Source organism: Chiloscyllium plagiosum, unplaced genomic scaffold (assembly GCF_037043375.1).
Source record: "Chiloscyllium plagiosum isolate Xiang-an unplaced genomic scaffold, Cpla_swu_hap1 HiC_scaffold_14, whole genome shotgun sequence".
In the NCBI taxonomy this organism is placed as follows: Eukaryota; Metazoa; Chordata; class Chondrichthyes; order Orectolobiformes; family Hemiscylliidae; genus Chiloscyllium; species Chiloscyllium plagiosum.
Window position 1 is genome coordinate 17,225,726 of NW_028270152.1, and position 27,850 is coordinate 17,253,575.

At 41.9% G+C, this 27,850-nt stretch overlaps 1 protein-coding gene across 1 annotated transcript in view; it reads right to left on the minus strand.

Moving 5' to 3' along the window:
• Positions 1-1,727: 1,727 nt before the first annotated feature.
• traip (TRAF-interacting protein) overlaps positions 1,728-27,850 on the minus strand; it is a 53,236-nt gene continuing 27,113 nt past the window's right edge. The window contains exons 9-16 of the mRNA XM_087994100.1: positions 21,432-21,519; positions 16,885-16,974; positions 14,750-14,838; positions 14,156-14,311; positions 13,131-13,176; positions 9,834-9,947; positions 5,936-5,986; positions 1,728-5,415 (exon numbers count right to left, since the gene is read on the minus strand). Of these exons, the coding sequence (XP_087850226.1) occupies positions 5,299-5,415; positions 5,936-5,986; positions 9,834-9,947; positions 13,131-13,176; positions 14,156-14,311; positions 14,750-14,838; positions 16,885-16,974; positions 21,432-21,519 (751 nt within the window). The 3' untranslated portion in view covers positions 1,728-5,298. The remainder of the gene's footprint in view (positions 5,416-5,935; positions 5,987-9,833; positions 9,948-13,130; positions 13,177-14,155; positions 14,312-14,749; positions 14,839-16,884; positions 16,975-21,431; positions 21,520-27,850) is intronic.

Sequence of the window (27,850 nt, forward strand, 5' to 3'; positions counted from 1 at the left end):
CCTCTCCTTCCTCACGCAGCTAATTGGAGATGCACAAGAGGTCAGAATGCAGCTTAAAAAAGTTGTGAGACAAGGCAAATGACTTTATTAAGAATAAAAAAAAAACCATGGTATTATGGCATGACAGGAACCATTTTCAAGTGTTGTAGTTTATCCTTGTCTTCAAGTCTCTCCAGAGCCTCATCCCTCCAATTCTCTCAAATCTCCACATAATTGAAAAATATCTGCACTCTAATTCTAGCTGCTTGATTTTAACCTTTCCATCAGTTGCTATGCCTTCAGCTTTCAGTTCTGGAAATTTCTCTCTCAATCTCTCTACCTCCATCTCATCCTTTAAAATGCATGCTAACACCTACCTAACCAAGGATTTGATTAATTGCCTTTAAAATCACCTTGTATGGCTCATGGTCAAATTTTGTTTGGTAAGACTCCTGAGAAGTGCATTGCTAAGGTTTTCTGTGTTAAAAGGACTATTTAATGCAAGTCTATTCACCGTGTCAGTTTTTTTTGATGCAAGCTAGAGGAACAGCATCTCATTTTCCACTTAGGCACCTTGCAGCTTCTAGGGCTCAATGTTGAATTTATCGATTGTGAATTCAGATTGTGAGCACTATCTTCCATTACGACAACTCCATTGTGGCATGTCTTATTTGTCTCTTGTTGGATTTGCTTTCAGCTGACGGACCCATAACCTCCTTTCCACACCTATTTATATCTCGATTGCTACCGTCACTAGCGCTCCCTTTGTCTTTTGCTCTAGGCACCCTCATCATCCTTTCCACTTGCTCTTCCTGTCAACAGCATTAAAACACCATTTCCCAACCCCTTTCAGTTCTGAAGAGTCACATTAGACTTGAAACATTAACTCTGTTTTTCTCTCTCCAAGTTGCTGCTGGATCTGTTGACTTTCTCCAGCATTTTCAATTTCTTTTGCAGTTTGAACTCATTTGCCTTGATCTATGTACTGATAAACTGCTATTAGATTTGATCTTCCCAGTTCCTCACTGAACATTGAGCACAGCAATTACGTAGGTTACAGCAGGTAAGGAGGAAAACAAATGGAATTTTGGCACTTATTGCCTAAGAAAAGGAGTATGAACATAGGGAAGTGTTGCTGCCACTACAAGGCTTTAGTGAGTTTGAACCCAGAGTATTGAGTGCAATTTTCAGTCCCCTTGAAGAGGGATGTAGTTATATTTGCGGCAGTTCAGAGGAGGTTCACTAGATTGATTTCTGAGATGAAAGTCTTGACTTATGAAGAGAGATTGAGTAATTTAGGCCTATACTCTCTGGAGATGAGAGGAAATGAGGGATCTAATTGAGGTGTATAAGATGCTCAAGGGGATTGACAAAACAGGAAAGATGTTTCCTCATGTGGAGCGATCTGGAAGACAAGGTCATAGTTTTAGGATAAGGGGTAGCTGATTTGAAAATAAATTACTTCTCTGAACGTGTTGTAAATCTATGGAATTCACTACCCCATGTGGTGAATGCTGGGACATTGAGTAAATTTAAGGAGTAAGATAGATTTTTAATTAGCAGTTGGTTGAAGCGTTCTGGAGAGTGGGTAGGAAAGTGGAATTGGAACCAAATTGTGACTAGCCATGAGTCTGTCAAATGGTGGAGCAGGCTTGAGGAACTGAATTGTTTACTCCTGCCCCTAGTTCTTATGTTAGTAGCCTGAATGCTCCAACTGTTTATTGAAGAGACAACAAGAACGAACACAATTGAGTCAAAATATTTAATAGAGTCAGGTACTGTACAATAAACATACATAAATAATCCAATACATTGATGCCCAAGACATAAACCTTCAGCTTTTTTAATTAGCAATTGTACACAAAACCAGATTCATCATTGTAATGAACCACAAAAAATCACCACAAAACCATTCAGAACTGTTAAGGAATTAGTGGAAGTACAAGTATGTCAAAAAGTTAATTTAACAGTGGCGGAAGGCTATGCTAATTGTCATCTGAGCTCAAACAGTGGACTGGATAGCAAAATGGCTGCAATCAATTCAAGGTGGTCAGTTCTTGAACCCAACACACAGAAGTCATTCAAGTCTAGAAATCCTGTTTAAATAATAAACTCAATTCATCAAAAGATTTTCACTTGGTTTTTGAGTATTTGGCACAGGCTGCTATGTGCACAGGATATTGGTGAAAATGCCCTGGTTCTGCTTCTGCACAAGTTACTAAATATACAAAAATCATGTTTTATACATTTGACCATGATTCACATGTTGTGCCAATGGTCTTTGTTTGCAAACACATTTCCCATGCAGCTGTTACCAGATTTCTTGATTCATTTACTTTTAATGTCAAGCAATAGGAATTCAGGACCAGGTGAAATAGATTGTAAAATCACTCTGAGAAAGAGTTTCAGATAAAGGGCTTGAGACAAACACCCAATACAAATCATATCAGAGAATTCATCTAATCTCAAAACAAACATCACTAACAGAGAGGAAACAAAGCTTGTGCCATCAAATTCAATCTATAATTACTGTCAATTTCAAATTCACTAACTATTAGACCTAAGCCAAGCATATTTCAGATCCAAAACACAATGTAGGGATGTTTCACTCAAATAAAATAGATTCACTGCCAAGGCTCACTGGGTAACAGCAGTAGATACTAAATATTAATAATTTCTTTACAGACTGTCAAATCTGTTTTCAGTAATTCCAATGGGCTAATTTGAAATCTTTGTACCAGAGCCCATTTAAACTCAATCTGAAGAAATCTTGATCAAAATCAGCCTTTCTGGCTAAAATAGTTCAGGATTAGAGGATTAAATTGTTGATGTGCTCACTGATAAGATTTTTAAAAAATGGCAGGAGATATGGAATTGAAAGGGTTTTGAAGGACGACATCTTTAATTTATTTTACCAGCTGGCTAGAATCAGGAAATTCAGGCATGATGGGCCAAGAGGCTGCTTTCTGTGATTTCTCGTGCTTCTAATGTAGCGATGAAAGACCAGACAGCATTTTTGACATTTAATAATAAGTTCCACTGGTATCTGTCTCTTTCACCAAATTGAAATGGAGAGAAACCAGCTGGATAGTCAGAGACATCCCACGCAGAAGTAAAAAGTTGTTTTTAAAACTGCATCCCATTTTGATAAGAACACAAAATAAAACCCAAATGGAAAATCTCACCTAAATCAAGCAATAATTACAGAATAAAAGACAGTTTCAACTAAAAACCCGATTACTTTTCCAATATAAAGGATAAATTACCTTTGATTTCCAATTACAGTATTAATACAAGATTTAGGAAGCAATTCATGGTTCATAGGAGTTAACCTTCTTATTTTTCATTAATTGGTTTTTGAATAAGTGCTATATTTATGAAGGGCTTTAAAAATATTTAATATTATCCTAAGATTACAACAACTGGAAGATTTTAACCTTATTAGATGCACTTGCTGCCTACGATTTTTAAAGAGGTAGTCTCATCAACAAGGACCATTCTTTTGAAATCATCAAAGGCATCCTCAATCAAAAGTTAAAAATGGTAAGGAATTAGCCACAGTCCGCAAAGGACGAAAGGCATTTTCTCTCCATTTGAGACAATTGTTTGTATATAGTTTGATGGACACTGCTTTTTTGGCACAGTGAAGAAGCAGACATCCTGAATTATCACCGTAAGAATTATGGTTACATGTTACAGCGAAAGTTCAGCACTTGCATAAGCAAAGATTGACTGAAAAACAAATGACTGAGCCTGACAATGGAAAGGGATGAATATCATACAAGCTCCAAGAAGTGTTGAGCCTGCCTTTGTGCTGTTGGCTTTCTCTAGAAATGTTTGTTCAGTATCTGTGTGCACCATCAGGTCATGCTTAGGAACCTGCCCCAGCCAGTTTCCTCAATGCCATCGGTTGTCATATTGAAAGAAAATAGAAACAAAAATGGATCATTACTACAGTCTAACAAGTAGCCTCTACAAAAGTCATTTCACATTACTATAGGACTTGAGAAACAACAGCTAAATCAGTACGTACATTAAGTGTATACTACAGTACAGAGAATTGAGAGCTTACAGATAAATGGCAATGACCCATAGACAGGTGGAGATGTTTGATACCACAGTAAGTTACATGAACTGACTACTTTTGCTGTGTGTTTGTAACATTAACATGACAAACCATTCAAACTCTTCCACTAGCCAGGAGTCTTATGGTGATTGATGTGACATGCGCCACCAAATTGTACACTGATGTGTACAAAGTTAGCCTACTATTTCAAAACGGTGAAAACGTCGCAAATATAAAAAAAAATTTGTTCAAAATGATACTGAAACCTAATAGCCAGTGACAGGAATCTGAAGAGTCCAGACACTACTGCACCCAGTGTTGAACAGACATTTGTATTGAGGAGTCACTGGCATATTATTGTCAACAGGCTGTTCCATTTGTGACTCAAATAGGTAGGTTAACTCAGCCCAGGGATTCAGATGATCCAGAAACATAGGAAGCCCTTCACTAGGTAACCATGAGCTAAACCCTGGGACTCGATTAACTTCAAATCCAACCAGACTTTTGGAATGTCAGTCACTGCTAACAACGTCAATTCAACATGAAATGGACTGGGACTGGCTCAGAAATATTTCTTGCAATAAGTTGCTTCAATATAAGTTTGGATAGTTTCAAAAGTTACAACCTCATAAATTCCTACTTTAAAGCCATTCCAATTTGGCACTGTCATTCAGGGAGGGGCCCACTCAAGCAAACAGGAAAATGTCACACTTGTACAAATAAATAATGGTTGCCTGACACAGCACAGAGATATACTCTTCACCTAACCCATGCTATACTTGACTTAGGGTGTTTGATGCTGGATAAATAAAGTGTATTCTCCAGTACAAATACCTCACAAGCATGAGATAAAGCCAAAGCAATATCTGTTAATATTCATAATACGAGATCTGATTTCAATCAAAGTTCTTCCACTGTTTACAGTGTCACCTTTTGTTGAGTAGGAGTTTTATTTAACATCATGATGATTTCTCCTTTTTGGAATGCCAATAAGTTAATGCTTTCAGGGATTAGAGTAACATCAGTAGGCTGCCTGGAGCTGAAATGGTTCAAACATTGTGAAGAATAACAGGGCTTTTTGACCTTGGGACTATTGACTTAAACAACCCTGTAGTATATTTAGCTTGTCTGTCAGTTAGTGCAGGCCAGCTGCATTTTTCTAGTATGGTTTCAGACACTGGTGTCAACATTAACATGCTACTGCAGACCTGGCATTCAGTTCAAGGTCAAGTTGCATCCCTGAAGTTCCCGAATCAAATCAGGAAATCCTCCAACTTGTGCTGCTTGCAAATAGAGGGCTTGACAGCTGTCCGAGACACCTTCTTCCTCTTTGCCTTTAATGGCAGTGGTCGAATTTCAGTCATTTTGGTCTGAAGGAGTGTTAAAGAAAAGCAATTTTTTAAAACAAAAATGCAATATTTTATAAAGCTATTATTTCCTTCTTGGTATTGTTGAAATGACACATACGATTTGTCCACCAGGAGAATGAAGTTTTCTGGATGAAAAGTTCCTGGCTAGAACACAATCAAACGTAGTGGTTGATAAGAATTGAAAAATATTTTAACTTATCAACTCAGATTTTTCCCCATTTCCCTACCATCTGTCTCACCCCCTCTGTCTGTGATGACAAACTATTTGCTCAATATCCATACTTAGGGGAGCCCCGATTCCCACATATTCTGTCTCCTTGCCACTGATTCCATCCTCCCACTTTACTGTCTGATTGACGAGATGGTTTGCGATTTTGTCGCCAACCTGGAGCCAAGTTTCAGTCTCTATGTCCTCTCTAGCACAAAGTGTGCTGAGCTCCATCATTCACCAGATGCCCCATCTCTGCCCGTCTATTTCATTTCACTCACACAAACAACTTGAAAATCCAGCAAAGGATACAGGTTCGATAAACTTAGTTCTTCCCCCCATTCCATCGAAGCCAGTCCGCACCTAAGGGGACAAAGCAAATTCAGAGAAATTAATACTGGGTTGGATTTTGGGTAAAAATGGTGAGGTTATGGAGGACTGAACTGGACAGAAACTTCCTAACTCTGCACAGAGCACAGTTAAATTGCAAAATCTAAAAGCTTCTATCTGATTTGCTTTACCCCGTAAACTGTACCACATGTGCCTCACTGAGAGGTTCGACATTCAAACACAAAAGAACATAAAGGCCTGGTGCTTACCCACCAGCTACTCATGAAACATGTCAGAGAAAGTGTGCATTTACTCATTCAATTACTAAGTACATTTTTGTTTTAAAAGCATGATTAAATCTTAATTACTAGCAACTAACCTCACTGGTTTGAATATCAGCTTTTAGAATGGAGTCATATTCCTCCATCTTTTAATTATTTTTGGGGATTAAAATATGTTAATTTTCTATTTCTTATAATACTTTCAATCCCATTTTCCCTTCCCTCTCTATTTTGCTCTCAGCACATGATTTTACATTGTACCAAATATTCTAACAACACTTTCTGGTTTAGATTGTGTGTGCCTGATTTTCCAATCTATTTAGTTGAGCAGATGCCCAGGTTTCAGACTGCTTGTGGACGGTACGCTGTCCTGATTGGATAACCTCAAACTGCAGTGAAAGACTCTCAGCAATTCTATGGGCCTGTATGTGCAAAATGAAGAGTAAGTGTCTTGGTTCGCTTTGCAAAATTTGAGCCATTACAAGAGCGATACACCAATTAAAAAAAAAACTGAAGAAAGCATCTGTACCCAGCCTGCTTCTGAACAACAATTCCGAATTTAACAGAAGGCAGGGTGTGAAATTAAGGGATGTTAATTGATGTACTATGATCTATCTCAATACAGTCTAATTCAAGCTGCCTTCTGCAGACGTTTGATGTGACGTTTTGAGCACAATTGAAAAATAATGTGAAGTCCTCCTTTTTCTAGACACTTTCTGAACCACCAGGTCAAAATTGGTGAGCTTGATCCCAAGGTGGATCACCTCAGGATTTAAACTCAGAACCACGTGGGTGCTCAGTGAGTGCTGATACCCAAACTACCTCCCTAACCTCTGATCAGTCATCCAGGCTGTTACTGCTCCTATCTTAGGTTTTTATCATTTTTTGTATGGATATTCCTCCTGCATAACACGTTCGTGAATTTATTATGTAAAAACCAAAATCGCTGTGAGGCAATAATGTCAAATAGTATTTCCTAAACAGCACAAAACCTTAAACCCCTCAATTCCACCCACCCCCCAAATATCTACTGAACAATTAGAGAATTCAGGCACAAGTCTTAACAAAAATGGTTAAGGTTAACAATCCGTCCACGCATCAATGAATTTAATACACGCCGTGACATTGAACAATTCTTCCGTCGCCTCCGCCTCCGAGCTTACTTTCACAATCAGGGCTCCCGCCCACCTTCCGAGGACCCCTTCGCCCACCTCCAACACACTGCATCCACCTGGACACCCCGCGCTGGCCTATTACCTGCCCTTGACCTCTTCATTTCCAACCGCCTCAACCTGTCTACCTACCTCCCTCCCCGACTCCAACCTCTCACCCTCACAACGCACAGCCCCCCAATCCCTCTGCTCCAATCCCAACCTCACCATCAAGCCAGCGGATAAAGGGGGCACAGTGGTAATCTGGCGCACTGACCTCTACACCGCTGAAACGTCAACTCGAGGTCACCTCTTCCTACTGCCCCCTCGACCATGACCCCACCCCCCCATCACCAAACCATCATCTCCCAGACCATACAGAACCTCATCACCTTAGGAGATCTCCCACCCACAGCTTCCAACCTCATAGTCTGGGAACCCCGCACTGCCAGGTTCTACCTCCTTCCCAAGATCCACAAGCCTGACCACCCTGGCCGACACATTGTCTCAGCATGCTCCTGTCCCACTGAACTCATCTCTACCTACCTCGACACTGTCCTATTCCCCACCCCGCCCCCCCCTCCCCACATATGTTTGAGACACCACCCAGGCCCTCCACCTCCTCCAAGACTTCCGTTTCCCCGGCCCCCAATGCTTCATCTTCACCATGGATATCCAATCCCTCTACACCTCCATCCGCCATGACCAGGGCCTCCAAGCCCTCCGTTTTTTCCTCTCCAGACGTCCCCAACAATACCCTTCCACCGACACTCTCATTCGTTTGGCCGAACTGGTCCTCACCCTTAACAATTTCTCCTTTGAATCCTCCCACTTCCTCCAGGCCAAAGGGGTAGCCATGGGCACACGTATGGGCCCCAGCTATGCCTGTCTCTTTGTTGGCTACGTAGAGCAGTTGATCTTCCGTAATTACACCGGCACCACTCCCCACCTCTTCCTCCGCTACATTGATGACTGCATTGGCGCCACCTCGTGCTCCCGCGAGGAGGTTGAGCAATTCATCAACTTCACCAACACATTCCACCCTGACCTTAAATTTACCTGGACCATCTCTGACACCTCCCTCCCCTTCCTGGACCTCTCCATCTCTATTAATGACGACCGACTTGACACTGACATTTTTTACAAACCCAGCGACTCCCACAGCTACCTGGATTACACCTCTTCCCACCCTACCTCTTGCAAAAATGCCATCCCATATTCCCAATTCCTCCGCCTCCGCTGGATCTGCTCCCAGGAGGACCAGTTCCACCACAGAACACACCAGATGGCCTCCTTCTTTAGAGACCGCAATTTCCCTCCCCACGTGGTTAAAGATGCCCTCCAACGCATCTCGTCTACATCCCGCACCTCCGCCCTCAGACCCCACCCCTCCAACAGTAACAAGGACAGAACGCCCCTGGTGCTCACCTTCCACCCTACCAACCTTCGCATAAACCAAATCATCCGCCGACATTTCCGCCACCTCCAAACAGACCCCACCACCAGGGATATATTTCCCTCCCCACCCCTCTCCGCCTTCCGCAAAGACCGTTCCCTCTGTGACTACCTGGTCAGGTCCACACCCCCCTACAACCCACCCTCCCATCCTGACACTTTCCCCTGCCACCGCAGGAACTGTAAAACCTGCGCCCACACCTCCTCCCTCACCTCTATCCAAGGCCCTAAAGGAGCCTTCCACATCCATCAAAGTTTTACTTGCACATCCACTAATATCATTTATTGTATCCGTTGCTCCCGATGCGATCTCCTCTACATTGGGGAGACTGGGCACCTCCGGGATACCCGCAACAATGAACCACACCGCCCCGTGGCCCAACATTTCAACTCCCCCTCCCACTCTGCCGAGGACATGAAGGTCCTGGGCCTCCTTCACCGCCGCTCCCTCACCACCAGACGCCTGGAGGAAGAACGCCTCATCTTCCGCCTCGGAACACTTCAACCCCAGGGCATCAATGTGGACTTCAACAGTTTCCTCATTTCCCCTTCCCCCACCTCACCCTAGTTCTAAACTTCCAGCTCAGCACTGTCCCCATGACTTGTCCGGACTTGTCCTACCTGCCCAGCTCCTTTTCCACCTATCCACTCCACCCTCTCCTCCCTGACCTATCACCTTCATCCCCTCCCCTACTCACCTATTGTACTCTATGCTACTTTCTCCCCACCCCCACCCTCCTCTAGCTTATCTCTCCACGCTCCAGGCTCACTGCCTTTATTCCTGATGAAGGGCTTTTGCCTGAAACGTTGATTTTGAAGCTCCTTGGATGCTGCCTGAACTGCTGTGCTCTTCCAGCACCACTAATCCAGAATAAGGTTAACAATAGTACAGTGTAACAAATATGTGATTTTCTCATTAGGTCTGAAGGAAGCTAGGCTCAGTTTGGTCCCTACAGCACATGAGAATAGGAAGGAAACAATCCCATCACTTACTGATCCTTGGTTTGCGTGTGGATTCATGAAGCTGCCACAAGGTTTTTTTTGGAAGAGCATTGAGTTTTTGAGGAATGCTGGGAGAATATGATCATCCTCATCACTGTTCATTTTCTTAAAGATAAAAGAGAAGCTTTTTTAAGGTTGCTGCAATTCAGATCTGAATTGATTAGATTAGATTAGATTAGATTAGATTAGATTACTTACAGTGTGGAAACAGGTCCTTCGGCCCTACATGTCCACACCGCCCCACCGAAGCGCAACCCACCCATACCCCTACCTTTACCCCTTACCTAACACTATGGGCAATTTAGCATGGCCAATTCACCTGACCCTGCACATCTTTGGACTGTGGAAGGAAACCGGAGCACCCGGAGGAAACCCACACAGACACGGGGAGAATGTGCAAACTCCACACAGTCAGTCGCCTGAGGCGAGAATTGAACCCGGGTCTCTGGCGCTGTGAGGCAGCAGTGCTAACCACTGTGCCACCCACAAATTGCTTGAGGTGAAGTCTCCACCCATCGCTTAACCAGATAAAGCCAATCAAATTGTCAAACCTAACTCATGTTCAGGTTGATAAAGTAAATGCTGAGTTTCAAATCAAAACTAGATGTTTCAGATTTTTATCCAGATTTTTAAAGTACATGCATCAGGTTGCCTTTCCTTCATACACAAACATAATAGTAATGACAATAACTTAAAGTGAAATACAGAATACCAGTTTCTAATAGTTTGGGAGAAGGCAGATGCCTCTTGGTCCAATCCATCAGGAGAGCTGCTTCCAACCTCACCAACAATTTTGTCTAATATTTGGGTTTATGATACTGAACATTACCATAGAGAGGCAACAATTATTCACAGTACAAGATTTCATAGTGAGCCACATTTGTACAAATAAACACATTAAAAGTTTATTAAGGGACATTTTTACATTTGTATGTGTATAGTTTGAGTCAAGAATGACGACCCTGCTGGAACTCTGGCACAGATTTGTCAGGTTTCCCACAAAACAGATGGCACAGTGGGTAATGCTGCTGGATTAACAATCCAGACACACGGGTTAATGCTACTAAAATTAGTGTACAGTGAAAAATGTTATCCAAGATTGCAAAGAGGTCTTGATCAATTGAGTCATTATTGAACCAGTTGGGTTTTCCAACTGGTTTCATGGTCATCAGTAGATTCTTAATTCCAGACTTTTTTTTGTATTGAATTCAAATTCCACCATCTGCCATGATTTGAACCCAGATTCCCAGAACATTAGCTTAGTTTCTGGATTAATAGTCTAATGATAATACCACTAGGCCATCGCCTGCCCTTTACAATTAATACTTAACTGCCATCTGAAACCGCCCCAGCAAATCAGAATTCAAGGACAATTAGGGATAAGTGTGATTTAAGGTGTCAACATTCAGATAGATTTGACATATTTTAACATATATTTTGGAATTTTGATCTTGTGACATTTGGGTTTTCTGTGTAATGGGTTTTAATGACCAATTTATAGGTATTTCTGTAGGCCTGATGATTTCTTTAAAAAAAAAGATAGTTTGTGGAGGTTCATGGAGATTTGTTTATATTGGGAGTGTTTCAGTGAACAAGCCTAAGATTTTCAAATAAAAGATTCTGGAATTTTTTTGAGGGCTTACAAGAAATACCCATAGCTTGGGGACAAAAAAAACCTATTCGTTTCTGATTGGACAGCTTGGCAGAAGGCGGATTTATAAAGCAGCTGCTCCTGTGAAAAGGAGGTAATTTAAAATGGTCAAAAAATCTCAGCTGAGATCAGAACATGAATAACAGGCTTCAATGTTGACTGCTAAAGTGAATATTTAAATATCACATAATAGCATCGAGACTCTTTATTAAGTATGACATATACAAAATTACATTGGTGGCAAGTATTTCATACAGTTACTGCTCCACATGTTGTATTTGTTTCAACAGCATTGCTATAAGTCATCAAAGCTCTTCAGATATGCTACAATTTGACTGTTTTGGTTTTTATTCTGTAATGAGATATCAGCATTGCTGGCTGTACCAACATTTGAACTGCAATAACCTTTGGGGTGTGGGTACTCCAAGGGATTTCTTTCATTCAAACCTAAATTTTGTGACAGAGTGGAACATAATTCCAGTCAGGTTGGAGTGTGACTTTATTAATAATCTTATTTTTACAGCATAATAGCTGCTAATGGCCAAACATCCTGATATGACTCCCATTCTTGTCTGTTATAGATCATAAACTATCTTATAATTTGCTCACAACCATTGTTGAAAAAGGAGCATTTTTGGCTGATGTTTGGTGATTAATATTCAAAACACCACCCATTTAGCATGAAGGACCAAATACATTTTGTCTCAACACACCTTTGTTTGCCATATTAGTTTCATTTTTGGAGTCACATGTCAGGTTCAAAACATGTCAGTAGGATGGGACAAATGACCTGAAATAACCTTACACAAACTGACACTGAATTTCAGGCTCAGGCTGCGTACGCATTATACTCCTGAGGCCATTGTGTAATTTTGATGCATCATAATTACATGATAACACGAGCAATGGAATGCAAGTATATCTCAGAATGTCCTTAGACAGGGAAGAAATTGATCAGTTTTGAAGTGAATATTGGATGGAAGTTAGGCATACTCACTTCTAGGAAGACCAATGAGGGTGCCAACAGAGGGAGTATACTGCCACCCTGTGGGCCCAGCAAGGAGCTTCACTAGGGCAGTAACACGATTTGCTTGCAAGTGCTCCCGTTGAGCACAGAACTGCATTACATTGCAAGATCACTGAACAAAGATTGGTTCATGGAGTAATTATGACAAAGGAGGCCATTTGACCTATTGAGTTCATGCCCTGTTAACATTCATAGCTTTGAGTCTTGGTATCTTTCTTCCTTGTATTTTCAAATTAAATTTCACAGTAAATAGCAGATTCATTGATGACGGTGTTAACTTTGCAGTTATTAATAACCAAGTATGATTTCCACGCATCAGTTAAAGGGCACTGATTAATGACGGTGTATTTATAGTAGGCTGCAAAAACATTTAAAACTACATTGTACAACGTTCCAGGTGGTTAAAATTCCTATAATTTTGCTTGCTTGTTCTGGGTTCCAAAAACAGTCCTGCAATGATTCAACATTGCAACTAACCTTGACATACACCTGAACCTCTGGTTAGATTACATGGCAATTGCTATTTATTTTCAAGACGATTTAGCAAACTCAATCGTCACAGGTAGAGTTGGAACAACTAGTTATGCAAAGTTTGTAAGTAAATACTCGCCTTTGATTTGTCCACTGATTTAGTAGACTGATTTAACCTTGGTAACCTACAAAATAGAAGGGGTAAGGTAGAAAAAAGACCAAATACAATTAGTGTGTCACATTAAGAAAAAGGTAATTTTGGTCTGGCTCAACACTGACACCTTTCAAAAAGGATTATACTGTACCTTACAAAAGCATAACAATCACATTGCCATTAGTACAACATGGAGCCTATAGAATCATGGGTATAACATGGTTATAACATGGTTTCCAATCATCAACTCGATCCTACATGTCTATTTTTGTGTTCCTTACCTAATTGCAATACCACTGTTGCAGATTGACAGTCATTTGTTTAGTTGTGGGAGCACCAACACAAGCTCCATAGCAAAGAGGGAAAACATATAAATCAAGAGATTTGCTAGTCTGATAGATTCAAAGTGAATGGAAACAGTGGATTATTGTTAATCAAATAATAAATCTATTGCTGAATCTGAATAATTTGAATCCAGCCTACTAAAAGGTAATTTAGATTATAGATTACTTACTTACAGTGTGGAAACAGGCCCTTCGGCCCAACAAGTCCACACCGACCTTCCGAAGAGCAACTCATCCAGACCCATTCCCCTACATTTACCCCTTCACCTAACACTACGGGCAATTTAGCATGGCCAATTCACCTAACCTGCACATCTTTGGACTGTGGGAGGAAACCCACACACACACATGGGGAGAATGTGCAAACTCTACACAGACAGGCAGGAATTGAACCCGGCTCTCTGGCGTTGTAAGGCAGCAGTGCTAACCACTGTGCCACCGTGCCGTGATGTAAATAGTGTGAATCCTGGTTAGATCCACGTTTATTAAGCAAAAATATATAACCACAACAATTTAAAGAATTATTAATTTGATGCATATTCTGAAATGATAGAATCAAACTATTTGAAATCCAAATACTGTAGTGACATAGCATTCAGTTTACTCCCTAAAGATATTTTGACTTCAAGTCCGATAGACATTAATGAACTATTGTACTGCACTTACCCAGCTGTATCTAGTTTTATTTTCTTCAACGAAGTACTGAGGGGTTTCGGAGGAACATGATCAGGGGTATCAAAGTCATATGTCAGAGACAAATCAATATCCTCTCCAACAGCTGGCTTGTGCAGTTTAGGGTATTGTAAATCCACGGGAGCAGGGCTGCAAGCACCAGAAATCATTTCAGCATTAGTTGACAATAATAGACCAACATCATTTGTGAAGCTAGCAAAAACTCACGTGTAGTGCTGTAACTCACAGGGCAGTGAACTGAGTGCTAGAACGTGGGATTAAACCGAAAGCTCTTTTCTGCTGGCATAGACACAATGGGTTGAATGGCCTCCATCTCTGCCACAAACTTTCCAAGTGACCTGCAGTGTCACTGAAGCAAACTGAAGAAGTCAGAAATACCTTCCCACAGCAATGAGCCCAGTAAAGGGAAAAATAATACATTTACGTTGCCAGCCCCAGGGACGGTATGCAACGTAGGACAGACACAAAAGAGAATGGGGAGAAACTCCAGGTTTCTTGAATAGTTATAAATCAAAAGCCACAAAATAACAGATATGGAACCTTGAGAGCGAGAATTGGTTCACCCACCTCTCGAAGATTAAGCGGCTGATTGCCTCGTTGGTGCGATTTGGCGTACTGAGGGACTTCTGGAGGAACTCCACCTTCTTCTTTAGGTTCTACAAAATGAATATTTCATATATTTATCAGAACTGGAAAGTGCAGTCCTCTGCAATATGGAGTGGGGAGAGGGGAAGTGTGTAGGATGAATTTAAGGGCAGAAAAAAAGAAAAATGAATTTTTTTAACGAAACTATGGTAGATGTGAATGGGGTTGGGGACTTTGCCCTTTACGAAGTGAACAGATTCCACAATGAGACTTTTTTATTTTAAACAAAAATTGTGCCTACAGCCATGTTTCTCTGCCTAGAAAAGACCGTGAAATTGACCTATGGATAGTATAATGTGTCACTGATGGTCATTTATTTTGACAATGAAATTGACTGGTTTATTTTAAATTTGTTAACGAATATTCAAATAACAAGTCATACAATTGCAGACTAACTCCTGGGCATAACTTCAAAACAAAGGTTTGTAGTTTCTCATCAAATGTGAACTGAAACCACTTAGACTAAAGCACTAGTATGAGATGGAGGGCTTTACAGCTTCTCTGTGACATTGCTGAAGCTCTTTGAACAAAGAACAGGTCCTTCGACCCTTCCAAGGCATCAGTGACACATTTTGCCCTTCCACACTAAAACTGCCTTCACTTACAGGATCCGTATCCCTCATTCCCTTCCTACTCATGTATTCGTCTAGGTGCTTCTTGAATGCTGCTATTGTGTCTGCCTCAACCAGCGTGTTCCAGGCACTCACCACCCGTTGTGTGGAAAAACTTGCCATGCACATCTCTTTTAAACTCCTTCCCCTCGCACCTTGAACTTGTGTCCCCGAGTTATTGACCCTTCAACCTTGGGAAAAAGCCTCAGAAGTTCCACTCTATCCATGCCATTCACAATCTTTTAAGGTCGCACCTCAACCTCCTGCGTTCCAGTGAAAACAAACCCAGTCTATCTAACCGTTCCTCATAGCTAAAATCCCCCATACCAGGCAACATATTGGTAAACTTTTTCTGTACCGTCTCCAAAGCATCAACATCCTATTGTGGTGTGGTGACCAGAGCTGAACGCAATATTCCAAAGTATTCTAACTAAAGTTTTATAAAGCTGCAGCAGAACTTGCCTATCCATATACTCAACGCCTCTTCCAATGATGGCAATCATGTCATTGGTCTTATCTACCTGCGTTGCCACTTTTAGGATTTGTGAATATCGATTGTTCTAAAGGTTCTGTCGTTCACTGTATAATTTCCACCTGTACTTGAGCTTCCAAAATGCATCACTTCATGTTTGTCCAGAATAAACTCGATCTGCCATTTTTCTGCCCATGCTTCTAGTGGCATCCCATCTATAGGGTGTGACAAGCCTCAAATTGGAGTTACAAATCAGAGTTTGCGACAGAGCCTCAAATTAAATCACACATGTAGCTGAGTGAACATCTTACAAGACTTGATAGTCAAATCCCACAACACGTGAGAATGTAACCTATGAGGGAGGTGTAACAACATTAGCTCTTTGTGACCTCGATTAGACATTCAAATTGCTCACCTGTATTTTTTTAATCTCTCTGAAGGCAGACAGAACAAGTGCTAGGTCTGGTGAGGTTGCGTTATTTGGTTTATTTCAAAGCAAATGAACCAGCACAGCCACTGTTTTGATCAGATATCCTAGGTTTAGATGGGAAAACTTACCTTCAACTAATCAAAAAAAAACAGTTTCTCCACATCAGTGGGTCATTTTATTTGATAATCTAGATCATCCTTCTATTTTTAATCATGGCTCCAGTTTCAGGCCTTAAGTAAATGTTTGTAATTTGGAAACCTCCCTATAATTTCATGCTCACCATCACTGAGACTAGATTCCAGATTTAGTAAGGAATTGAAATCCCACCAACCTCTGTAATGGCATTTGAGCCCACGGCCCTGGAGCATTAACCTGGGCCTGTGCATTATCAATCCAGCGACTACACCACCTTCCCTCTTTAAAACAAATATTGGAGAAATGCACACCTCTCTCTGCCTCCAAAATAGACTCAACAAAGGCTCAGTGATAAAACAAAATGCTGGAGGAATTGGCTTCAATTCTCTGGGTCAATTTGCAAACCTACCGTGATCTCTCTGTCAGCATTGCGCAGATCCTCATTTGATGCACGCAGCTCCTCTTTCATTTTCTCCAACTGTGACACATTTCTCTCCAACTAAATAAGCACAAAAAAAAACTGGCTTCTGATTAAAAATGGCAAGGGTTTGCACTGCAACACAAGGCAGCGTCATGTTGGTGGGGACAGCACAACACAATGAAAAATATCAAATAAAGAGTGAGACATTTTAAGTTATCCATAGAGACATGAACTTAAGAGGATAACAATGAGGTCTCAGTGGCTGCCTATAAAGTTTAAATCCATATTCCTAATTATTTCAATTGCTGATCTCGTCATTCTGATTGAATAATTATCCCCAAATTAGCATTAAAAACAGTCCTTTTCAAACAGCCAGAAATCGCAAAAGGGCAACCCAGAGTTTGCAACTATGACTGCAGATAGGCTTCAGAGTGTCTGGGCTTTGAAGGCCAGCTTGTAAGAGCAGCCACCAAATCCTAAGGCTGTCCTTCCCAGCAGTTGTTCACTGTGTGGCAGGATGCACACTGGCCACCAATTTTGTCTCGGATATCATATACATTTACACTGCTCAGGGCAGTGATAAACATCAGTGAACTGCAATCCTTCTCTGAAATGGCAGTTCAATTGAAATGTCACAACGGTGAATTTCTGACTGAAGAGGCTTAGTATTAAAAATAATCCCAAATGTTTCTCTTGGGTTTCAGATGTTCTAATGTTTAATTTAAGGGAGGGTGTGAGGTTGTCTGGAATCAGTTGAGGAATCCACAACTGGGGCTTGCCAGAGGTTGTTCTGATCTAATGGCAGGACAGCTTGCATTCTTTATTCTGTTTTCTATGCCAACTGCATCACCAGCCTCACAGCTTCACTGACAGAAAGACCAGCAACATAAGGCCACAGCCAGGGATGGGTTTCAACAACTGGTAGGGGTAGTGAACGTCTGGTTAAACTTGTCTGGGCACAGACAGAGTGAGAGAATGTGGAAGCAAGAGCGAGACAGATCTGGGATATGAGGGGTGGGTGTGGCGAGCAGCAAATGGGATGGCAAACACACTTGCCTCCCCTTCATGGGGTATTAACATCACAGCTTCTGTCTATCATCAACTTCCAACATCGCTGAAGACAACAGAAGCTCCTTGAGTCTCATTCAGTTAATATCAGCTCGTGCTGCTAGTCTCCAATATAATTTTCAGATGTGGCTATTGAGCTATAGAAGAAAGCAAGATCCCAAACCAAATGAGAAATACCTCAATTCACAAATTAATTTTATCCCTTCTCCTACTCATACTGATTTATGCTTTGAGCACCACAAAATACACAAGATTATGACACTCAGCATTACTGGCTCAGAGACCGACATACTTAACCCATTTAATTACATGGAAAGACACTAAATTGGGCAACAGAGAAACATAAATGGACCTTCCCTATATTTGTGAATCTTATACACAGTATTTAATGTACAGAAACAATCCATTTGACTCAACTTGTCCATATGATGTAAATGTTCTGCTCAAATTTCTTCCCTTTATCTAATCTCCTGAGTATCGCCTCCTCATCTTGCAAATCATCACTGTGTTCAGTGTTTATGAAGTGGCCAACGTATTGGTGCAGCAACCCAGTTATTGTCCAGTACAAGAGACACTGACATGATGAAGTCCATTCTGAATGAGAAAGTCATGCAAGTTTCTTAAACTAGAAAGACTGAACACCACCCATGCTCTCCTTCAACCAAATCCATCTCGACATTAAATGAGAAAGTGCTGGGAAAGCTCAGTAGGTCTGGTAGAACCTATGGAGATAGAAACAGTTAACATCGAATCCAATTTGACACTTCTTCAGAAAGGTTTTGACACAGGAGAAAACCACAGGCAGCTTAACCTAATGCCTACCATAGTGAATCCACTGAGGAGGTTATAGCAGGACTCTTAGAAATTCTTAATGCAGTCAGGCATAGTCAACATGGTTTTGGTGAAAGGGAAATCATGTTTGGCAAATTTATTAGAGTTTTTTAATTCACTTGTGGGATATGGGCATCGCTGGCTGTCCCAGCACTTATTGCCTTGTGGTGGTGACCTTCCTTCTTAAACCATTGAAGTACATGTGCTTTAGGTAGACAGGGAATTCCCTTTAAGTTACGACAAAGGGGAACTGGTGATGTGCTGTACTTCGCCATAAGGAATTTAAGAAAGTGCCACATCAAAGGTTTGTAATGTAAATCAAAAGCTTGCGGTGTTGGGGGTAATATATAAACTCAGATAGGGAACTGGTTGACGAATAGGAAGCAGAGAGTGGGCATTAATGGTTCAATTTCAGATTGTTGAATGTGACGAGTGGTGGGCCTTCGGGTTCAGTGTTCAGGCTTCAACTATTTACAATCTACATAAACGACTTGGATGCAGGAATCATATATACAAAGACAGAGAGGAAAGAAAGTAGTGAAGAGGTCAGAAGGAATCTTCAAAGGGATATAGATAAAGCGAATGGGGAAAAAAAAGGGTAGATGGAGTTTAATGTGGGAAAATGTGAACTTGTCCATTTTGATGGGAAAAATGGAAAAGCAGTACATTAATTAAATGCTGAGAGATCGCAGAAGTTGGAGATAGAGAGGGATCTGGTAGTCCTAACACATGAACTACAAAATTTAGTTTGCAGGTACATAAAGTAATCAAGAAGATGAATAGAATGATGTTATTAATTGCAAGGGGGAATGGAATATAAAAATGGGATGTTATAGAGCAGATGTACAGAGTGTTGCTGAGGTCATATCGGGAGTACGGTCTACAGATTTGGCCTCCTTATTTAAAAAAGAATGTTAGTATGTTAGAAGCAATTCAGAGAGGGTTCCCTCAACTGATATCGGGGATTGGATTATTTTATGTGGAAGGGTTGAATAGGCTTGACTTCTATCCACTGGCATTTAGAAGAATGAGAGGTGATCTTGGAGCTTTGTATCAAATGGAGTTTAAGTGAAGTGATGCATTTTGGGAGGTCAAATGCAAGAGGGAAGTATAAGTAAATGACAGGGTCCTTAGGAGCATTGATAGACAGAGGGATCTTGAGTTGTAAGTCCATAGCTCCCTCAATGAGGCAACACAAGTGGATAAAGTAGTAAAGAAGGTGTATAGCATGCCTGCCTTCATTGTTTGGGGCAGTGATCATAAAAGTTGGCAAGTCATGTTGCAGCTGTGTGAACTTGAGTTAGGCCACATTTGGAATAGCAGTTCTGGTTGCCATGCTATAGGAAGGACGTGGAGGCTTTGGATAGGGTGCAAAAGAGATTTACCAGGATGTTGTCTGTACTGTAGTGTATTAGCTATAAGGATAGGTTGACAAACTTGAATTGTTTTCACTACAGCATTGGAGACTGAGGGGACAACATGATAGAAGTACTTAAAATTATGAAAGGCATGGATAGAGTGGATAAACAGAGTCTTTCTCGCAGAGTGTAACAGTCAAACAGTAGGGGGCATAGATTTAAGGTAAGAGTGGGAGAAGTTTAAACATGTGCGAGGAAAGTTTTTTTTTTACACAGAGGGTACGAGATGGTAGAAGCAGATATATTAGCAAAATGTAAGAGGCATTTATATAGACACACAAACAGATAAGGAATAAATGGATATGGACCATGTGCAGGCAGCTAGGATTAGTTTAAAATGGCATTATGGTCAGCACAGTCATGAAGGGCCAAAGGGCCTGTTATTGTGATGTTCTGTTCTAAGTTCACAAGATGAATGCTTCGAGAATGTTTTACCTTGTGGAGAGACTCAACCCAACACTTTAAAATAAGGGTCTTCCAGTTTAAAGAGAGATGAGGAAGGTTTTTGTCTTTTCTCAGAGGGTTATAAGTCTTTGGAATTCTCTTCCCTAGAGAATGGAGGAAACAGGGTCATTGAATAAGGCAGAGGTCGAACAGCGTCTTGACGAACACTGGAGTCACAGGTTTTTGGGGATACATCAGAACGTGGGGTAGAGACCACAATCAGATCAAATCAGATTTTAATGTAATGTTGGAGAAGGCTAGAGGAGCTGAATGGCTTACTCATGCCCCTAATTCTTATGCCTACAGGTTCATAAACTGGAACATTAACTTTGTTTTGCTCTCTGGAGATACTGCCAGACCGTTACAGTACTTTCAAGCACTTTCGGATTTTACATCATGGCCAGGGTGAGTCAAATGGTCTGCTTTTGTACTTTATCTCCTGGGTAATTCAGTGCGACCACCGGACACCATGGTGAAAATAACTATCAAAGAAATAGTGTTATATATTTGAAAAGATAAAATTGGAAGGGGCATGGAAGAAGTGCAGGGACTCTCCTAAAGAGCAGGCAGAAGCGTGATGGGCTGAATGGTACGGTCAGATTCTTGTTAAAGTATTTAATAAAAGTGGAAAGTTTGGAGTGCTTCTTTTAAATAAAAAAAAATCAATAATGGGAGTTATACTAAATTTCACAACTTCACAGAGTCAAACTTCCAGATTGACAAAAAACCAGTGATAGACGTTTCATACTGTTAACTTCCTGATGTCGTACTAACCTTACAGGTGGTTAAAAAATGTTCTCTTTTCAGCTTCTCAGACACATCAACGGAAGTTTTAAATGTCTCCTTCAGGTTTTCATATTCCCTGTGAACAAATTCAACAGGAACAAGATGAGATAGTGAAGATGGCCACCTGGACCTCAAAAGCAGCTCAGGATCCTGATTAATCAAGGTTTCATTTCATTAAAAAGTGGTCACAATAGACTACTCAGATGTACTATGAAAATGCATTCCAGCACAGACTGGTAATCATGATTATACGTAGGTTACAAGATGCTACACGCTTGTGTTTAACCAGTAACTCATTTGAAAAGCACATTTTTGGGTTAAAGCAGAACAGATCGCTTAGCTGACTTCAAGGCAGAAAACAGAAGGTAGGAGTAAAAGGTAAAAGTAGAAGGCAGAAGTTAGGCGTTTCGTAAGGATCAGCACTGGGACCACTACTGTTCACAGCTTATATTCAGAATTTAGATTTTGGAACTCAAAACAGAACTTCTATATTTGGAGATGACATCAAATTAAGTCAATACGAAGGAGGGCTGCAATAAATCAAACGAGGACATTATAAGCTTGCATAATGTGCAAATATTTTTCAAATGAATGGCAATACAGATAAGTGCGAGGTAGCACACTTTGGTGGGAAGAATAGAAAGATCGCTTATTACTCAAAGATGCAAGTCCATGTGGGATAGAGGGTCAAAGGAACTGGGGAACTCAATCAATAAAAGTTGCATCAGAGGTTACCAAACACTAACTTTTGTTTCTAAAGGGATGGGATTGAGAAGCAGGGACGTTATGCTCAACTTTACTGATTTGAACACGCATAACAGAAATGCTTGCAGTTCTGGTTGTCAAATAATATAAAAGATATAGAGAAGCTGGGTAGGGCATAGTAAAGATTTACAAGGATGACATTGGAACTACATCATCAGACACATTAGGAAGGGATTGACAGGCTGAGGGGTAACTAACCAGAGGCCTTTGAAATGAATAAAGATTTTGATAGAGTGGATTCAAAGAGAATGTTTCATATCATGGGCAACAAAATATCAGAATGCTTTCAATACAAGAGTCACCAAGAAATCCGATTGGGAACTCAGGAAAAACTTGCTTACCCAAAGAATGATGAAAATGTAGAACGTAATATCATAGGGAAGTGGGTGAAGTCAATAGCATAGATGTATTTAAGGGAAACCAGATGAGGGAGAAGAAACATGAGAAGCTCAAGTGCAGCATGAACATCTTCAATGAACTGGTTGGGCCAAATGATCTGTTTCTATGCCATATATCCTATCTATACAGATCAATTTGCAGCCATTTGGAGTTGACCTTTTTTTTAGCCACAGCAGTGGAGGTGTTATAATTGGCCACACTTCCCTCAGCTGGAAAATGGGGAGAGAAAAATTAAATTAGGTGTGTGTTCTAGATTACTAACCAGTGAATACCAATGAAAGGTGTTCTTTTGGGAACAGGGTTTAGCTTAACTGTGATGTTCATCATGTTTAAGCAAGTTGAATTATCTGGGTTACACATCGTAGCAATGCACAGGGTTTGTGATAATTCTGCAGCTGCAGATCAGCAGGCGTTAGAGAGCAGGAGGCATGTAAAAGGCTGCAAGGAAGATTTATGTTACAGAGGTCAAGCACCGGTTCTTGTCTTCAGTTGCAAGTCTCGCTGCCTCTACTGAGTGTTGTTTAGATACATGACCCTGCATTTCCAGGCAGATTACATCCTTACCTTTTATTCTCAAATGGATTCTTGTAGCAATTTAACCGAAAGCACAAGGAGTCACAGACAACTAGACCAACAAGGTTACAAGCTACTCCAGTACTTCAGCAGCATTTGCCATAAGTGTGAATAATTCAATTGTTTTGTTTTTTCAAATTAAATATTAAGAAAACTAAGGCCCTACTTCAAAATCTGGTCCGTAGCTACTGAATCTATCCCTCACCTCGGGATTGAGACATACATGGTCTTTGCAACCTTGGTGTTGTATCTGACTCCAAAATTACCCGTTTACCACACATACATGCCAATAGCAACACTACTTCCATGTCATTATCATCATCTAATATTGCCTGTCTTTGGTTGTCTGCTGCTGGAACCTTCACTCATTCCTTTATTATCTCTAGACTTCACCATTCCAATGCAGTCATCTCTGGTCTCCCATATTGAGGCTCTCCAAAAAACTTGCTGTTCATGTCTTAACAAACAAGAAATCCCACTTTCCCATTAGCCCTGTGCTCGCTGATCTACACCAACATTTGGGCAAGCAAGATTACACATTTAAAACTTCAAATTCCTTCATGACCTCATTCCGTCCCTATCTCTGTAACTTTCTCTTGCTCCACAAACCTGAGATATAAGCCATAAGACCTAGGAAAAGAATAAGGCTGAGTCTGCACTGCCATTCAATCATGGCTGATGTGTCTTTCAACTCATTCTCCTGCCTATGTCTGTCTTAAATATACTTAGTGACTTGGTCTCCACAGCCCACTGAGGCAATAAGTTCCAGATTCACCACCTTTTTGTTGAAGAAATTCCTCATCCCTGTTCTAAAGGGTTGTCCCTTTGAATCCTTGTCTCTCTTACTAGTGGAAACATCTTTCCCACTCTATATTCGAGCACTAGGAAGGAAATTGAAGTACAGGTCCTCAAGGATCATAATCTCTGGATTACTGCCCGAGCCACGTGGCAATTGGAATAGGGATAAGAAAATTAGGGAAGTAAACACGCGGCTAAGGGATTGGTGTGGGAAAGAGGGATTCCACTTCATGGGGCATTGGCATCAGTTTTGGAACCGGGGGGATCTGTACCGTTGGGACAGTCTCCACCTGAACCGATCAGGTGCCAATGTTCTAGCGAAGAGGATAAATAGGGTAGTCAGTAGGACTTTAAACTTCTGAGTTGGGGGATGGGAAAGTGAAAGCAACAGGGAGTATGGAGTTAAATGGAAAGATTTCCAGTGCGAGCAGCAGCGAAGGTAAGACCGTTTGGTTTTAAAAGTACTTACCGGTAGCGAGCAGCGGTGTTTTTTTTTCTCATTCACTCTCTCTTCACAGAAAGAGCGGGAGCACCAGGGGGAAGTGACGACGACCAGAGGGGCAGCCGGGAAGGAAAGCGGTGAGTATTTATACTCACCCTTCGAAGCCGTCGGTCATTTCCAGTGCGAGCAGCAGCGAAGGTAAGACCGTTTGGTTTTAAAAGTACTTACCGGTAGCGAGCAGCGGTGTTTTTTTTTCTCTTTCACTCTCTCTTCACAGAAAGAGCGGGAGCACCAGGGGGAAGTGACGACGACCAGAGGGGCAGCCGAGACCCGGAAGCAGTTAGTGTAAGCTTACCTGGGTAGGTTTTTTCCCCCTTTAAAAGCGCGAAGGAGAGGAACCCGAGGCACTACACAGGTAGTGCCTCCCACCCGCCCTCCTCCTCTAACCTAATAATAACACCTGTTGTGGTAAGTAGGTAAGTGCTGAATTTTGCTTGTTGTATTCTTTAGACCCAGTTTTTTTTAAAATAAAAGTTAGCTTTAGAGGGATGGCAGTGAAGGCAGTGCAATGTTCCTCCTGCAACATGTATGAGGTGAGGGATGCCATCGACGTCCCTGCCGATTACACTTACAGGAAGTGCACCCATCTCCAGCTCCTCCAAGACCGTGTTAGGGAACTGGAGCTGGAGTTGGATGAACTTCGGATCATTCGGGAGGCAGAGGGGGTCATAGATCAGAGTTATAGGGAAGTAGTAACTCCAAAGATGGCAGATAGATGGGTGACAGTGAGGGGGACTGGGAGGAAGCAGCCAGTGCAGGGACCCCCTGCGGCCGTTCCCCTCAAGAACAAGTATACCGTTTTGGATACTTGTGGGGGGGATGACTTACCAGGGGTAAGTAACGGGGCTCAGGTCTCTGGCACGGAGCCTGTCCCCATTACTCAGAAGGGAAGGGTGAAGAAGAGCAGAGCAGTAGTAATTGGGGACTCGATAGTTCGGGGCACAGATAGGCGGTTTTGTGGGAACGAGAGAGACTCACGTTTGGTATGTTGCCTCCCAGGTGCAAGGGTACGTGATGTCTCTGATCATGTTTTCCGGGTCCTGGAGGGGGAGGGGGAGCAGCCCGAAGTCGTGGTCCATATTGGCACCAACGACATAGGTAGGAGGAGTGCCGAGGATGTTAGACAGGCTTTCAGGGAGCTAGGTTGGAAGCTCAGAGTTAGAACGAACAGAGTTGTTGTCTCTGGTTTGTTACCCATGCCACGTGATAGAGATTCGAGGAATAGGGAAAGAGAACACTTAAATGCGTGGCTACAGGGATGGTGCAGGAGGGAGGGATTCCGGTTTTTGGATAACTGGGGTTCTTTCTGGGGACGGTGGGACCTCTATAAACAGGATGGTCTACACCTGAACCTGAGGGGCACCAGTATCCTTGGCAGGAGGTTTGCTAGTGCTCTTGGGGGGGGTTTAAACTAACTCTGCAGGGGCATGGGAACCCAGATTGTAGCTTCAGGGTGCAGGGCCTGGAGTGTAGGGAGGTTAGGAACATGGCATCAATTTCAAAGGAGGGTGCCTGTAAACAGGAAAGTGGCTTGAAGTGTGTATACTTCAATGCAAGAAGTATACGAAATAAGGTAGGTGAACTTGCAGCGTGGGTTGGTACCTGGGACTTCGATGTTGTGGCTATTACGGAGACATGGCTAGAACAGGGACAAGATTGGCTGTTGCAGGTTCCAGGATTTAAATGTTTTAGTAGGGTCAGAGGTGGGGGTAAAAGAGGGGGAGGTGTGGCATTGCTTGTCAAAGATAGTATTACAGTGGTGGAAAGGACGATGGATGAGGACTTGCCATCTGAGGTAGTTTGGGCTGAGGTTAGGAATAGGAAAGGTGAGGTCACCCTGTTAGGAGTCTTTTACAGGCCTCCTAATAGTCCTAGAATCATTGAAGAAAGGATAGGGAAGGTGATTCAGGAGATGAGTGACAGTAATAGGGTGGTTGTTATGGGGGACTTTAACTTTCCTGATATTGATTGGGAAAGCTATAGCTCAAGTTCGTTAGATGGGTCAGTGTTTGTTCAATGTGTGCAGGAGAGTTTCTTGACACAATATGTAGACAGGCCAACAAGAGGTGAGGCCATACTGGATTTGATTCTGGGTAACGAACCAGGCCAGGTGTTAGAATTAGAGGTAGGTGAGCACTTTGGGGATAGTGACCATAATTCGGTGATTTTTACTCTCGTGATGGAGAGGGATAAGTGTGTACGACAGGGTAAGAGTTATAGCTGGGGTCAGGGAAATTATGATGCGGTGAGGCATGACTTAGGATGTGTGGCTTGGAAAAGTAGACTCCAAGGCAAGAGTGTAAATGATATGTGGAGCTTGTTCAAGGAGCAACTATTGAGTGTCCATGATAATTATGTACCTGTCAGGCAGGGAGGAAAGGGTTGTGCGAGGGAGCCGTGGTTTAATAAGGAATTGGAATCCCTTGTTAAATGGAAGAGGGCGGCCTATCTCAAGATGAGACGTGAAGGTTCAATTGGGGCGATTGAGAGTTATAGGGTAGCCAGGAAGGACCTGAAGAGAGAGCTAAAAGCAGCAAGGAGGGGACATGAAAGGTCCTTAGTCGGTAGGATTAGGGAAAACCCTAAGGCTTTCTATAGGTATGTTAGGAATAAAAGAATGACTAGGGTAGGAATAGGTCCAGTCAAGGATAGTAGTGGGAAGTTGTGTGTGGAGGCGGAAGAGATTGGGGAGACACTGAATGAATACTTTTCTTCAGTATTTACTCAGGAACAGGGCATTGTCGTCGATGTGAATACTGAGTCACAAATAAGTAGAATGGATGGCTTTGAGGTATGTAGAGAAGAGGTGTTGGAAATCCTGGAAAAGGTGAAAATAGATAAGTCCCCTGGGCCTGATGGCATTTATCCTAGGATTCTCTGGGAAGCAAGGGAGGAGATTGCAGAGCCATTGGCCTTGATTTTTATGTCCTCTTTGTCTACAGGAGTAGTGCCAGAAGACTGGAGGATAGCAAATGTGGTTCCCTTGTTCAAAAAGGGGAGTAGGGATAACCCTAGTAACTATAGGCCGGTGAGTCTCACTTCTGTTGTGGGCAAAGTCTTAGAGAGAATTGTAAGGGATAGGATTTATGCACATCTGGATAGGAATAATGTGATCAAGGATAGTCAGCATGGTTTTGTGAAGGGCAGGTCGTGCCTCACAAACCCTATTGAATTCTTTGAAAAGGTGACGAAGGAGGTTGATGAGGGGAAAGCGGTAGATGTGGTATATATGGATTTTAGTAAGGCGTTTGATAAGGTTCCCCATGGTAGGCTACTGCAGAAAATACGGAGATATGGCATTGAGGGTGAGTTGGACGTTTGGATTAGGAATTGGCTGGATGGAAGAAGACAGAGGGTAGTAGTTGATGGC